This window comes from Geotrypetes seraphini, chromosome 2 (assembly GCF_902459505.1).
Source record: "Geotrypetes seraphini chromosome 2, aGeoSer1.1, whole genome shotgun sequence".
NCBI lineage: Eukaryota > Metazoa > Chordata > Amphibia > Gymnophiona > Dermophiidae > Geotrypetes > Geotrypetes seraphini.
Genome location: NC_047085.1, coordinates 23,341,165 through 23,355,795, shown reverse-complemented (window position 1 = coordinate 23,355,795; position 14,631 = coordinate 23,341,165). Strand labels below are relative to the sequence as shown.

The following is a 14,631-nucleotide window of genomic DNA, read 5'->3' as shown; positions in this document are numbered from 1 at the left end:
TTCTCTGCTAAGTCTATTCCCTTCAGTATTTTGAATATTTCGATCATGTCCCCTCTCAGTCTCCTCTTTTCAAGGGAGAAGAGGCCCAGTTTCTCCTGTCTCTCACTGAACGGCAACTCCTCCAGCCCCTTAACCATTTTAGTTGCTCTTCTCTGGACCCTTTCGAGTAGTACTGTGTCCTTCTTCATGTATGACGACCAGTGCTGGGCGCAGTATTCCAGGTGAGGGCACACCATGGCCCGGTACAGCAGCATGATAACCTTCTCCGATCTGTTTGTGATCCCCTTCTTAATCATTCCTAGCATTCTGTTCGCCCTTTTCACCGCTGCCGCGCATTGAACGGACGGCTTCATCGATCAAAACTCCAAGTCTCTTTCCTGGGAGGTCTCTCCAAGTACCGCCCCAAACATCCTGTATTCGTGCATAAGATTTTTGTTACCGACATGCATCACTTTACACTTATCCACGTTGAACCTCATTTGCCATGTAGATGCCCATTTCTTGAGCTTGATTATATCACATTGCAGATCTTCGTAATCCTCCTGTGTCTTCACTACTCTGCGTCTTCGGGTTCGTTAAGAGTTTTTTGAAAAGGATATAAATGAAGACACTGTCGGAGAGCAGCCCGCTGTAGACGCTGGAATGGAGTGGAAGCATAGCTGATCCCCCTAGGCTGAATACTACATTAAGCGCCGACTAAAGAGCTACTCCCCCTCAGCCGCAGAATGCTAGTTCCCCGCAGCAGGATCAGGATGCACCAAAGTTGGTGTAAGTTCCTGATCCGGAAGCCCAAGTTAAATCATCTGCAGGTTTGGATTCTATCCAATCGGAAGACATTTCATCTATGGAATCTGCAAAGTCTCAAACACCAGAGAGGTAGTTGGTAGACTCCACTGGAGGTATTCGGGAAGAACCGCAGCTTGGTGAGCAGACTATAAATTTACAATTGCCAAAATTTTCCTTGACTAAACCTTCAGAAGTAACACTAGTCTACTGTGGGATTTAGTTGCAAATCTGGTGAAATCTCTGTGTCTGGAAGAATGTCTGGAGGAACGATCAAAACAGTATGAAGAAAAATTAAAAGTAACAAAAATTGAAATATGATCCTTAAAATCTCAATTTGATAAACTTAATAAAGATTTAAGTGAGACATAGCAAACACAAGAAGTTACATTAGTGGCTTTTATTCCGCCATTATATGGACATTTCCAGAAGTGTTATAGAGTTGAGCGGGTTACTTTGGGGGATTGAAATGCTTCCCGTGGTGTTAGTTTTGTCATGATGGATTTCTTGAATAGCAGGGTTTTTATTTATTTTCTGAAAGTTTGGTAGTCTGTTGGCGTGATCAGTATTTTGGATAGTTGTTGGTCTAGTTTCGCTGCCTTCATGGCCAGTAGGCCATTGTACATTTTTTTGTGTTTGCCGCCTCTGATTGGGGGGGGGGGTGAATGGTGTCTGGATTCTCCTTTGCCCGGTTGTGGTAGTTCGGAGGCGGTTGTTCAAGTAGGCTGGGCTGTCTCCATTCATGGCTTTAAATAGTGGACAGTAAAATTTGAATAGTATTCTTGCTTGTATTGGAAGCCAGTGTGAGTTGAGCTATGTGGTGGTGATGTAGTCGTATTTCTTCAGCGAATAGATCAGTCTCAGGGCTGTGTTTTGTACTGTTTGTAGTTGTTTTATCATGACTGCGGGGCAGGGGAGATAGAGGATATTGCAGTAGTCTAGAAGTCCTAGGACTAGGGATTGGACCATGAGCTGGAATTGTTTTCTGTTGAACAATTTTTGGATTTGCCTTAAGTTTCTGTATTGTTTTGTTGATTTGTGGCTGCATGGTACAGCATTTGTCTATCATCACTCCCAGAAGTCTTAAGGTAGGTTGAATGGGGTATGTGATTGAGTTTATTACTAAGTTATGATAAAAGATAATGTTAACTTGAGGAGAAAAATTGTATCTTGAGAAAATAATTCTAGTAATAACAATCTACGTTTCTTAAATTTCCCTCAGGTATTTTAAGCAACACCAAGAGAGATGTTGAAAAGATATTTAGTAGAAATACTTTTAGTACCTGAAGAAACAATTCCTCCTTTCTCTCAAGTTTATTACCTACCAATTAAAAAAAAAAATCGCAGGAACAACAAAATCTTAATCAAGATGAAGCATTTCCAGATATTTCAACTATTTTTGAAACCTCTGATAGAGAGGTGGCTAAATCTTCAACATTATTGGCTTTGGTAGCACTTTTACCGGATAAGATGTGAATCTTAAAAATGTTCTTTAAAAACTGACAGAAAGAATTCTTGAGCTTTAATATCCAGATATTCTCAGATGTTTCTCGGGATACTAAAAAAAAGCAAAAGTGTAATTTTTTGCTTTTCAAACCAAGAGTTGCTCTCATTGCTGGAACTTTCTATTTAAGATATCCATGCAAATATATAGTGAGATATCAATCATTGAAATATGTTTTCTTTGAATCTTCTCACCTAACTGTTTTTCTGTCCACGAAATGCCTTGAAGGAGTATGAAGTTTTGAGCTCTTAGAAATTCATTTCTCTGTTTTCAGGCATTAGATGATGTATGGGTTTTTTTTCCTATATATCCTAGTAATTTCCTAAAATACTCTACTCTGTATAATCTTGGATCCAAATGGTAGACTTGAGAATGATTAGTCTATTACTTTCTCATTTATTTATTTTTTCCTTGATATGAATTAGACTATAATATTCTTTTCTGTACAAGTGTTTTGTTTGATATAAAGAATGAAAATAAATAAATAATAAAATTACTTGCAATTAGATTTCAAGGACCAATTACATCAAAGAAAGATGCTTGTCTGGGCAGTTGTATCCTTATGCACAGACGCTCATAGCATTGACAGATGCTTGTGCAACGTACATGGCATCTATTCTAGTGTAGACTTATGAAGGGAATTTTTTTTAATTAAAGTAAAATTCTGGAATCTCTTGTAGCACAACCGGAATCTCTTTGGGGCACATCACTGGGCCTTGGCACACAGCTTGAGAGACAAGTGCTAATTGTGTAATTGAAAAAAAACAACAAAAAAACACTCTGGGGCACACTAGAGTGAAGTTGAACATTTTCAGGCATAGATCCCATTTAATGAAGTATGCCCATACCCACAAAGCAGAAAGTTAAAGCCTCCTAGGAGCAGATATAAATTTGTACTCTTAAGTTTGTATGAATTTTTTTCAGGCTTATAAGCATATGCAGTGGATCGATTTTTCACTCCGCCAAAAATTACAAAGACTTTATTAAAATTTCCCTGTAAGTGTCTCTTACATATGCAAAATAAAGATTATGTTTTTGGCACCCGTTACAATTAGAATCATTTCTTCAGAGAAGCAAACCTTAACCTATATGTTCTTGTTTTTCAGATTATGGGGTAACTAATGTTAATAAGTGATTTAGGGGAATTGGGGGGTATGGGGGTTGGAGGGGGAGGGTTCTTTCCCCCTATTATTTGCTTTGTTTATATTACTTAATTTCAACACTTCCTCTCAAATAGTGGGCTAGATGGATTTGCTTTTTGTTTATGTTGTAAGAATTGAATTTTAATGTACTTTATTGTTTATATTCCATATCTTTACTTTGTGTTGTAACATTGTTAAAATTTTTTCAATAAAAAATTTACAAAGACTAGGGGACACTCGATGAAGTTATAGGGAAATACTTTTAAAACCAATAGGAGGCAATCTTTTTTCACTCAGAGAATAATTAAGCTCTGGAACACATTGCCAAAGGTTGTGGTAAGAGCGGATAGCGTAGCTGGTTTTAAGAAAGGTTTGGACAAGTTCCTGGAGGAAAAGTCTATAGTCTGTTATTGAGAAAGACATGGGGGAATCCACTGTTTGCCCTGGATCGGTAGCATGGAATGTTGCTACTTCCTTGGTTTTGACCAGGTACTAGTGACCTGGATTGGCCACCGTGAGAACGGGCTACTGGGCTTGATGGACCATTGGTCTGACTCAGTAAGGCTATTCTTATGTTCTTCTAAAATAGGCTTATTTTATGTGCATACCAACCACACAGATTTTTGCAACTGATATGAAATTCAGCTCTTTGTGAAAAACTCTTGTGTCAATACCAGGCTGAAAGGAAGTACGTGGTACTGGAGAGAGCATTTTCTTATTACAAATCTGAGATAGTTTCTTTAGCTTGGACATATATGACTCCTTGATATCCAGCAATAACATAATAAAATTTTATTTGTATATCACATTACACCATGAAGTTCGATGCGGTTAACAGGAACTAAGTAGAAGATCATACATGAGAGGTGGAGGTACAAGTACAAATAACTTAGGAGCTTGACAAAGTCAGTGTCAAATACAATCATGGTGAGGTAATACGAAAAAAACCCTCAAGTGAACAGTTTTCAAATACTGGCACAGAAATAGATACGGAGACCCAAAATCAGGTAGTGAGAGAAACATGATGGCAGATAAAGGCCAAATGGACCATCTAGTCAGCCAATCCGCAGTAGCCATTATCTCTTCCTCTTTCTAAGAGATCCCACATGCCTATCTCAGGCTTTCTTGAATTCAGACACAGTCTCTGTCTCCACCACCTCTTCCGGGAGACTGTTCTACGCATCTACCACCCTTTCCTTATAAAAGTATTTCCTCACATTACTCCGGAGCCTGTCACCTCTTAACTACATCCTATGCCCTCTCATTGTAGAGTTTCCTTTCAAATGAAAGAGACTTGACTCATGCACATTTACATCACGTAGGTATTTAAACATCTCTATCATATCTCCCCTCTCCTGCCTTTCCTCCAAAGTATACAGATTGAGATCTTTAAGTCTGTCCCCATATGATGAAGACCACACACCATTTTAGTAGCCTTCCTCTGGACCGACTCCATCCTTTTTATATCTTTTTGAAGGTGCGGCTTCCAGAATTGTACACAATATTCTAAATGAGATCCCACCAGAGTCTTATACAGGGGCATCAATACCTCCTTTTTCCTACTGGCCATACCTCTCCCTATGCACCCTAGCTTTCACCATCACCTTTTCAACGTGTTTGGCCACCTTAAGAGGAAAGTTACTTACATTTCTGCTATATTTCTGCACCTGTATTTACTCCAAATCTATGGCTGGTGTAAGTGTGATAGCTATCAGTTTGCACACTGTGTAGCAGTGTTACAGGAGCTCAAGTTGCCTGTTCCAATCGATTTTTATGCCAATTGGTTTAACATCATATGGTTCTCGTTTATGTGTGACTTTGAGCATTCTGGACCCCTGAGGAAGGAGTGTTCATCGAAACACGGACTGTGTCGGGTTCTGTCTTCTCACAATTAACCACCATTTTGGGGGGCTTACTACAATTTATTTTCTCCAAGTTCCTGTGCTTTGTACATCCTTTGTCCAGTTATTTTTTTTGTTCTTGGTTTAAGTGTGAGCACCTAAATGTTAAGTTGCCAGTACTGACTTATGCTAGGATTCTATAACAGAACTTAGGCAACTAGATTCTCTTACAGAATAGGTTCCTACTGCCCACCCAGTTATAGAAGTATCCCCAAAATCAATACAATGCAGCCTACCTTTAGTGCTGATCGTTTTGGCTGTGACCTCCAACTTTTCCAAAGGTTCTTTTCCAATGTTCTCCAGTTTTATTATAAGCTGCTGGGTCTCCCCATTGTAAAGTTGGACCGACACATTAGTGGAGACTTCATCCCCTGAAGAAGGCTGCAATGTATGCGCAGACCTTAAAACACAACAAAGACACGTTACAAAAGATAAGGTAAACAATGTAAATGTCAATTTTCAAGGAAGACGTCACTTTTGCTAGCATTTCATTGCAAGAGAAAACATGAAACAACAAAGTCGACATTCGGGATCTGGAAAGAGAAATGGGATAGGCGTTAAGTGTGGAAGTAAGAATCAACAACTAAGTTTAAGGTGATACATTTTTTTAGCTAGACTAACAATGTATCTTTGATGAGTTGTTTTGGGGTTTTTTTTATTGAAATTTTCAAAAGATTCTTATACAGAATAGAATACAACAAAGCAATAAACAATCAAGAAAATTATTAGAACAAACAATCAATTTCCATCAAGCCCACGTTTAGGGAGCCTATCATTTAAACCAATAAGGCAATATATCACCTAGTGGAAAAAGAAACAATGGGTACTGGAATAATTCCAAAATACTAAATCAGGAAAAACTTTTAAATCCTCTTATTAAACTCTTATGAACTCCAATAAGCCAGACGCTCTCTTTGATCATGTAACTCCACTTCTTAAGAATGCACACTGGCTTCCGGTATCTCATAGAATAACTTATAAATTATGCTTACTTACTTTCAAATCCCTACTCTATAAAACTCCTGCATTTATTTTCAAACTATTAATCCCTTATTCCTCTAATAGAACATTACAATCAAATGAACAACATTTATTGACAATTCCTTCTCTCAAGATCATTAATACACGACGACAACTTATTTTTTTTGTTACGGCCCCTCAAGTCTGGAACTCTCTTCCTATCTATTTGAGAGAAGAACGCAAACTCGATAAATTTAAGACTAATTTAAAAACTTTTCTTTTTAAAGATGCTTTCGATTATTAGTTATCCCTCTTGGATTTATTTATTGAGTTGATTATGACTATGGAATTTTACATCCCCTACCTTGTGTTTTTTCCTTGATTATTCTATTTTTAATATTTTGTAGTTCAATTCCCTTTTTCCCCTTTTTTCTTGTTTGTTAAGTTTGTTAATAGTCCTGTTCGGACTTAAGTTTATGTTAAGTATTGTATTATTCCCTAATACTGTAATTTTATTGTTTATTATTTATGTCCATCGCTTTGAATTGTGATTAAGCGATTAATCAAAAACACTAATATACTTGAAACTTGAAACTTTGATGTGTTTTTGAGAGTTATCTCCTCTTCATCAGGTCAGTGAAGAAATATATTCATCTATTAATTGATTTAAAAAATGTATAGCCTGCTATATCCCCAGCTTTGTATGGGTTTCATAAAAGCATGCATAATAAAATAATAGCAAAATAATAACAAACAAATAAGACATAATAAAATATACAATTAGCTTTTCTTAAATTTACACTTTCTGCAACAACTAAACCCCCCAAAACGAAACATCTACCCACCAGGAATAAAAGGTTTACTTATATTCCTTTTTCTAAATTGTATCACATTGGAAGACTGTTTCATTTCAATTGGTAACAAATTCCACAACACTGCTCTCTGTACTGACACCATGGATTGACGGAGTCTTACTGATCTCACCAAATTCAGCTATGGAACTTCAAGATTCATCCCCAATCACTCACACACAACACTGACTCCCTCTAATAGTTCCCCTATCCCTCTGAATTCTAATAACCTAACACAAAAATCCTCACCCTGACCTTCCCTAACACAATCCTGAATGCCCCTCCTCCCGACTGACATCACCTGAACCTCACCCCCATGTGGAACACACTCTATCAAGGTAATGGAAGAAGTCCTCGAACTATAACATGGAACAAAACTAGGACTTATAGTATTGTCATCAAAGATGATTAACTCTCAAGCTCTCAGACGCCTGCGTTAGCTACCATGTTGTATATTAGCCAACTTAAGCAGTGGTATTAGTTTGTCTACAAAAATTGATTTACATGACTTTTGAAGTTTCATTTTTATGTTTTAGATACTTACCCCTGATGAAGCCCCTAATAGGGTGAAACGGGGCCCGTTGGGTTGGAATTCGCAACTAAATACAATACCGGCAAAAGACATCAAATAAGCTAAGTGCCGGTTTTTCAGTTGTGTTTCAATAGCATTTTAATCTGCACATAAAGTTTATTGCACATTGCATTATAAAATTCTTTAAAAAGTTTTAGAATACTCTATAGCTCGATGAAAGATACCACTTTCCTGCTTAAGTTGGCTAATATACAACATGACCTCACCCCCATGTGACAGACCTAATAACTCATTAACAAATCAGGCCCTGGCACAACCATCCTGCCCCTTCCTTAAACCCTGCAACTCTGACCCAAAAAATCCAAACCCCCAGATCCTACCCCGATCACCCTACTAGGACTTAGCCAGGGTCACCATTGGTGGAGTACTGGGTCCTGGACAGCAGAGATTCCCCTCTGCCACCACCCGGGTTGATGTCTGATCCAAAACCATTTCAATGACATTCTTGAGGGAAATGTAGGGATGGGAGAGAGGAGTAATGAGAAACAGGAATGGGAAATCAGAAGATAACAAAGCAGTATAATTTTATGGTTCATGAGATAGAAAACCCAGCCTTGTCAGGTGGGTATCAAAATATTTTATCATCTTAACTTCAAAGGTCTTATGCTCCTGGATTGTTCCAAAGTTAATTCTTAGCATTCTGATCATAACATCATTGATGCAGTGTCCTGGTTCTTAAAAATGCTCACCTACAAAGGTATCGCTTTTCTTTACTTTGTGACATTTAATACGGTGTCTGTGTGAGTTGATTCTTTTATTTAGCATCTGTCCCATCACCCCAGCACAGCAGCCTTCTTCACATTTTCTGCATTTAATCTACCAGACACTTTTCCATTCTATGGACTTCCACAACAAAACTCAAATTTCTGACCAACTGACTTTCCCGCCAAAATTCAAATTGGTGGACTACCCTGTTCCCAATTGGGTCAGTGAACCCACTGTTTATAAAGTCACACTGAAGACTTCAGAGCATTCCTTGAAGAAAGCCATAGCATGGTGGCTGAGAAGTTTGTTTCAACCTGACAAAGTCGTGAGACCCGGAAACCTGCAACAAGCACAATGCCAGCTGCGGAAATCCTGACAGAACATCTAACCCAGCTCCACGGGAAAAACATCTTGAAACTTACCAGAGACTTTTTCCATTCTACGGACTTTCACAACAAAACTCAAATTTCTGACCAACTGACTTTCCCGCCAAAATTCAGATTGGTGGACTGCCCTGTTCCCAATCAGGTCAGTGAACCCACTATTTACAAAGTCACACTGAAGACTTCAGAGCATACTCTCAAGAAAGCCAAAGCATGGTGGCTGAAACGTCGGTTTCTACCTGACAGGACGCAGCGAGATTCGGAAACCTGCAACAAGCACAATGCCAGATGCGGAAACCCTGAGAGAACCTCTTCTTCAAATATTGTAGGAGCACTAAAACTATTATTTTATAGGCACATACTGTCATGCAAAGTTTTAGCATTACAGGCAACTACTATTAACCCCCCCCCCCCCAAAGCAAGATGTCTGGCTCATGGTAAATAATACAAAGGTCTAGGATGCTTTAAATTTATATAGATCTGAATAAGTATATGAGAAAATCCTTTATCAGAGGATTAGGAAAGATTTCAAGAAGCCTGAGCTCAGACTTATGCTGGCACCAATACTATTGTTTAATCATTTTAATGAGCACCAAGATGCACCAAGTTTATCTTGGTTTTTTTTTATTATTTTCTCTCTAATGAACTGTCCTTGATTTATTTCTCTATTCTCGGAACACATTCAAAGAAAACTGCCATAGATTTATACTGAAATTGTGTATGTTGGGAAAGGCAACAGGAACATAATGACAGAAATTAATTTGCCCATTCTACTGTATTTAATACTTGAAAATATAGCCCAGTTAACATGGACAGATATTTATACAGCAGCATAATAATCAATGATATCCACCATCTCACTTTAATGTCATATTATAAGTGGCTTTTTAATTTTTCACAAAGTGACATACTGCCCGTGTCAAAAGTGAATAGCCCTCTAAATAAAAAAAAAATCACTGATAACAAAAGGACCTAAGTACTAACCCGTGAAAATGTCTGCAGCTTGGTAGTCATTTCTGTAACATTTATCCAGGAAATACATATAAGAGAATGACACAGGGACAAATTTTTCTCCATCCCTGTGGAAACTAATTTTCCCGCCCCATCCCAGCGAGTTCTTTTCCTGTCCCTGCTCCATTCCTGCAAGCTCTGTCTTCATCTGCACAAGCCTCAAATATTTTAAAAATCATAAGCATTCAAGGCTTGTGCGGTTAAGGCATAGCTTACAGGAATGGGGCAACGACAGGGACTGCGACAAAACTCACGGGAACAGGTCGGAGAAATTGAGTTCTTGCAGGGACGGGGGAAAAATTTGTCCCCATGTCATTCTCTAATACATATTAGTTCTTGAATCATAAACATAAAATAGCCAAATTTCACATGAAAATTTTCACACATTGTCACAGCTAGGAACTTCACTTGTTCTGGGCAGTAACAATACATGGGGGAAAAAGTCCCTTCATAACGTGGTAGCCTCAGTTGCCTGCCAAAATTAAGGACTCCGTACCCCAGGAGGTAGACCTAGAATATCTGGTAAGACTGGTAGGTACACTGCCATTTTCCCATGAAGCAAGTGCATCATAAGCCTTACTCTCTTCCCAGGTCTCTCCCCAAATCACTGCCCCTCAGTGCTACTATCACTAAGGATCAGGGTTACATTTTGAACTAAGCATCTTCCAGGTTAGATGTGGGAACTCTATTCCCATCATCACTCCCTGACCCCTTCAAGTGAGTGAGAGACCTGGGATAGACAGGGAAGCTACAGGAGGCACAGGGCAAATCAGATCAGGGTGGGCTATCCTAATCCAACTCTCACTAATAGAGCAGTGTTGCTTCTAGGAGAAATGGAGACAGGCAAGTTTGAATTATTTTTGCCCAATATCAGGACTGGGGAGGGGGAAGTTCCATATATGGGCCACCAAGGATTGGAGAGACGATCATGCTAGCTGAGGTCAATGCTGCACAAAGAGAACTCCCCTCCCCTAACAGCGGTAGAAAAAAAAACTACACTCTTTGAGATCTCTGAGAATCTTGGAGAGAGCGAGAACTAGAAGGCGTTGAGCATGCGCAGATGCTCAAGGCCCAGCATAAGGAAGAGGGAAGATATTCAGGCACCGACATGTCCTGTGCATTGGTGCTGGTGCCAGATAGGGGTAAGAGAATGTGTTTGGGTGAGTGAGTGGGGGATGCCAGATTGCGGTGGGGGGGGGCCCTCATATATTGAGTCAAGCTCAGTTTCCAAGGCGCAGATTTTGCAAATGTGTTGCTCGTCTTGCAAAACACTCGCAAACCGCAGCATTCGTAAACCGAGGTTTGACTGTACTTTTAGTTTTTGGTCCTGCATTTGCATGGGGTTATCTGTTTTCTGGTAGGAATGACTGTTGAAATGCATACAGTGTGCTTTGTGTATTTTAATTTTGTGGTTAACCATTATGTGTTGTTAATACGATTATATTGTGTGAGTGTGTATATATGAAAAATAAATGGAAAAAATGGTGTTAAAATTAGTACTATTAGGAGGGCGGGGTCTGGGGCAGAGATTGGGTGGAGATGGGCACGACTTAGCCCAGTATTCTTCAACTACCAGTCCGCGGACCGGTGCTGGTCCACAAAATAATTATTTTATTTCCGCCGGTCCATAGGTGTCAAAAGGTTGAAGAACGCTGCTCTAGAGCACATGTGTCAAACACAAGGCCCACAGGCCGAATCCGGCCCACCTGGCCATTTTATGTGGCCCGTGGCTGTGCTTCTGACCTTGGAGTCATGGTCCGGGAACTTCCCCTTCTCATGGCCCAGCCCCAAGGCCAAAAGTGCTAGTGTTAATATTAATACCTAAAGTAAAGAGTAAAAGAATCAAGTAAATTTCACAGCCGCAAATTCAGAAGGGTTTTTTTTTGTATTGATAGTTCATTTCTTACCTTGGCAGAGAGGTACTGATCTGAAGTCTTGGCAAAGCAGGAATGACCTCTACTGTGGAACAGTTGCTCTTCAGACCTGGAAGGTTTTCCAGGAGACAGTCACTAGATACACCAAATACTGAGGTATGATAACCTGTGTCAAGATTTAGGGGGAAAAAAGATAATTTTCATAAATAGCCAAGAAAATGATAACAGAACTCGCAAGTCCAGTTTAGAACATCAATCATAATAAAACCCTAAGCGCGCATGCGCACTTCTAATGCCCTGATCCCTGCCTCGTGATCCGTAGCTCCGTGGCAGAGACATGGTAGTACAGCGTGCAGCACATGCGCGCGTGGCAGTTTGCAGCGCATGCAGCGCTTTCTTGAACTTCTTCCACCTGGAGCCTGCGGCGGTTTATGTGCCACGGTTTCCCTGCGTCGGACCCTACCAAGACAAAGAGAAATGCTGCACAGGGAAGTAGAAGGTGAGGGAATGTTGCTGATGCTGCACAGGGAAGAGTGGGAAGGAAATGCTGCTGCTACTGCTGCACAGGAAAATGGAAGGGGAGAGGGAAAGGGGGGGCCAGGGAGCTATGCTTTGGGTGGATGGGTGTGCTGGGGGTAGGCAGCAATCTTGGTTTGTTCTGTGGGGGGGGAGACATTAGGGGGCCACGGAGAGAGACAGAAAGAAAGGTAGGCAGGCATGGCACCACAGAGAGAGACAGGCAGGCAGGGGGCCATGGAGAGAGACAGAAAGACAGGCAGGCAGCGCATGAAAACGAAAGACAGACACACAGAAAGACAATGGGCAGGGAGAGAAACAGAAAGCAAGGGAGAGAGACAAACAGAAAGAAAGAAAGAAAGACAGACAGACAGGGGGCCAAGGAGAGAGAGACAAAGAAAAAAATACAGACAGACAGAGGCCAAGGAGAGAGAGAGAGAAAAAAAAAAAAGACAGACAGAGACAAGCAGCAACCAAGGAGAGAGACAGAAAGACAGACAGACCTGGGGCCAAGGAGAGAGAGACGAAGAAAAAAATGCAGACAGACAGACAGCGGCCAAGAAGAGAGAGAGAAAGACAGGCAGGCAGCGCATGAGAAGAAAAGACAGATACACAGAAAGACAGCGGGCAGGGAAAGAAACAGAAAGCAAGGGAGAGAGATAGACAGAAAGCAAGAAAGAAAGACAGACAGTGGGCCAAGGAGAGAGAGACAAAGAAAAAAATACAGACAGACAGAGGCCAAGGAGAGAGAGAGAAAAAAAAAAAAATAGGACAGACAGAGACAAGCAGCAACCAAGGAGAGAGACAGAAAGAAAGACAGACAGTGGCCAAGGAGAGAGACAGAAAGAAAGAAAGACAGACAGACACATCTATTCTAGCACCCGTTAATGTAATGGGCTTAAAAACTAGTTATAATACTAAAGTTGTAATTGCTGTACTGCTTACAGTCACCTCTTTTGTAGTTATCATCTACTACTGATCACGTATATAGCACTGAGGCCCACGCAGCACTGTACATTTTTACATTTGTAGACAGTCCCTGCTCAGAGGAGTTTACAGTCTAACTTGGACAGACATGACATATAGGGTAGGGGATGCAGAACACATGGTGAGAGGAGTCGAAAGCACTCTCAAAGAAGTGGGTTGACATTTATAGACGGTTCCTACTCTGAAGAGCTTACATTCTAACTTGGATAGACAGACACGACATATAGGGTTGGGGATGCAGAACCCAAGTTGAGAGGAGTTAGGAGTCAAAAGTACTCTCCAAGAGGTGGGCTTTTAGACACTTTTCATCTTCTCATTAAGAAAATATTTTCTCATGTTTTCTATGTATCTTCCTCCCTTAAATTTCATATCATGACTTTTAGACTTTGAAATTCCTTTTCTATGGAAAATTTATTTCACTCTGAACTATTTTTATCCTCTTCATGTCTCTAAAAATTAATTGTATCCAGCAGTATAAATAATAATTCAGGTGGAATCTTTCACTATTTAGCTACTAAAGATTTTTCATTGTCTTCTTTATCCTACTACTATTTATCACTTTTATATCACTGAAAGGCATACGCAGCACTGTACATTTTGACATTTATAGACGGTCCCTGCTTGGAAGAGCTTACAATCTAACTTGGACAGACAGACATGACATATAGGGTTGGGGATGCAGAACCCAAGGCGAGAGGAGTTAGGAGTCAAAAGCACTCTCAAAGAGATGGGTTTTTAACTGGGCCTTGAACACTGCCAGAGATGGAGCCCGCCGTAGGTATTCGAGCAGCTTGTTCCAAGCATACGGCAAAGCAAGGCAGAAAGGACAGAGTCTGGAGCTGGCAGTTTTACTTCAATATTTTACTTCAGGCGGTTGCTGAAATTGACTGAGAAAGGCGCCTTTCTGGGTGAGGAAGCTTTAATTAGGGATGGGGCTTCCAAATAGAGAGCTTCAATGGCGGGGAGAGGAATTCCAGGCGGGGAGATTTAATAGGGGATTTCTCGGTGGGGATCAGATTTGAGAGGCTATCTAGTATGAGGAGGTATCCGATTTGTGGAGGGTAAAAAACACAATTTCAGCTCCTAGTACAATCTCTAATCCTAAGTATCCTAGACTATTGCAACATCCTCTACCTCCCCTGCCCTGCAATAATGAATAAACAACTACAGACAATTCAGAATACAGCTCTGAGACTCGTCTATTCATTGAAAAAACATGATCACATTACTGAGGCATTCATCAATTCTCATTGGCTTCCAATCCAGGAAAAAATACAATTAAAATTCTACTGTATACTATTTAAAACTATAAAAGGAGACAGCTCAACCTACCTAAACGACCGCCTCATCCAAACCACCTCTACCAGGCATAGAAAAACACACACCCCATTCACTTACCCCCCAATCAAAGAAGTAAAAAGG

General features: G+C 40.2%; 1 protein-coding gene across 8 annotated transcripts in view; it reads right to left on the bottom strand.

The window, feature by feature from the left end:
• The window catches only part of TRAPPC9 (trafficking protein particle complex 9), a 1,198,476-nt gene that overhangs the window by 987,786 nt on the left and 196,059 nt on the right, over positions 1–14,631 (bottom strand). For all 8 annotated transcript variants that reach the window (XM_033933661.1, XM_033933662.1, XM_033933667.1 and 5 more), the window contains 2 exons: positions 11,740–11,872; positions 5,567–5,730 (listed from right to left, as the gene is read on the bottom strand). In XM_033933661.1, the coding sequence (XP_033789552.1) occupies positions 5,567–5,730; positions 11,740–11,872 (297 nt within the window). The remainder of the gene's footprint in view (positions 1–5,566; positions 5,731–11,739; positions 11,873–14,631) is intronic.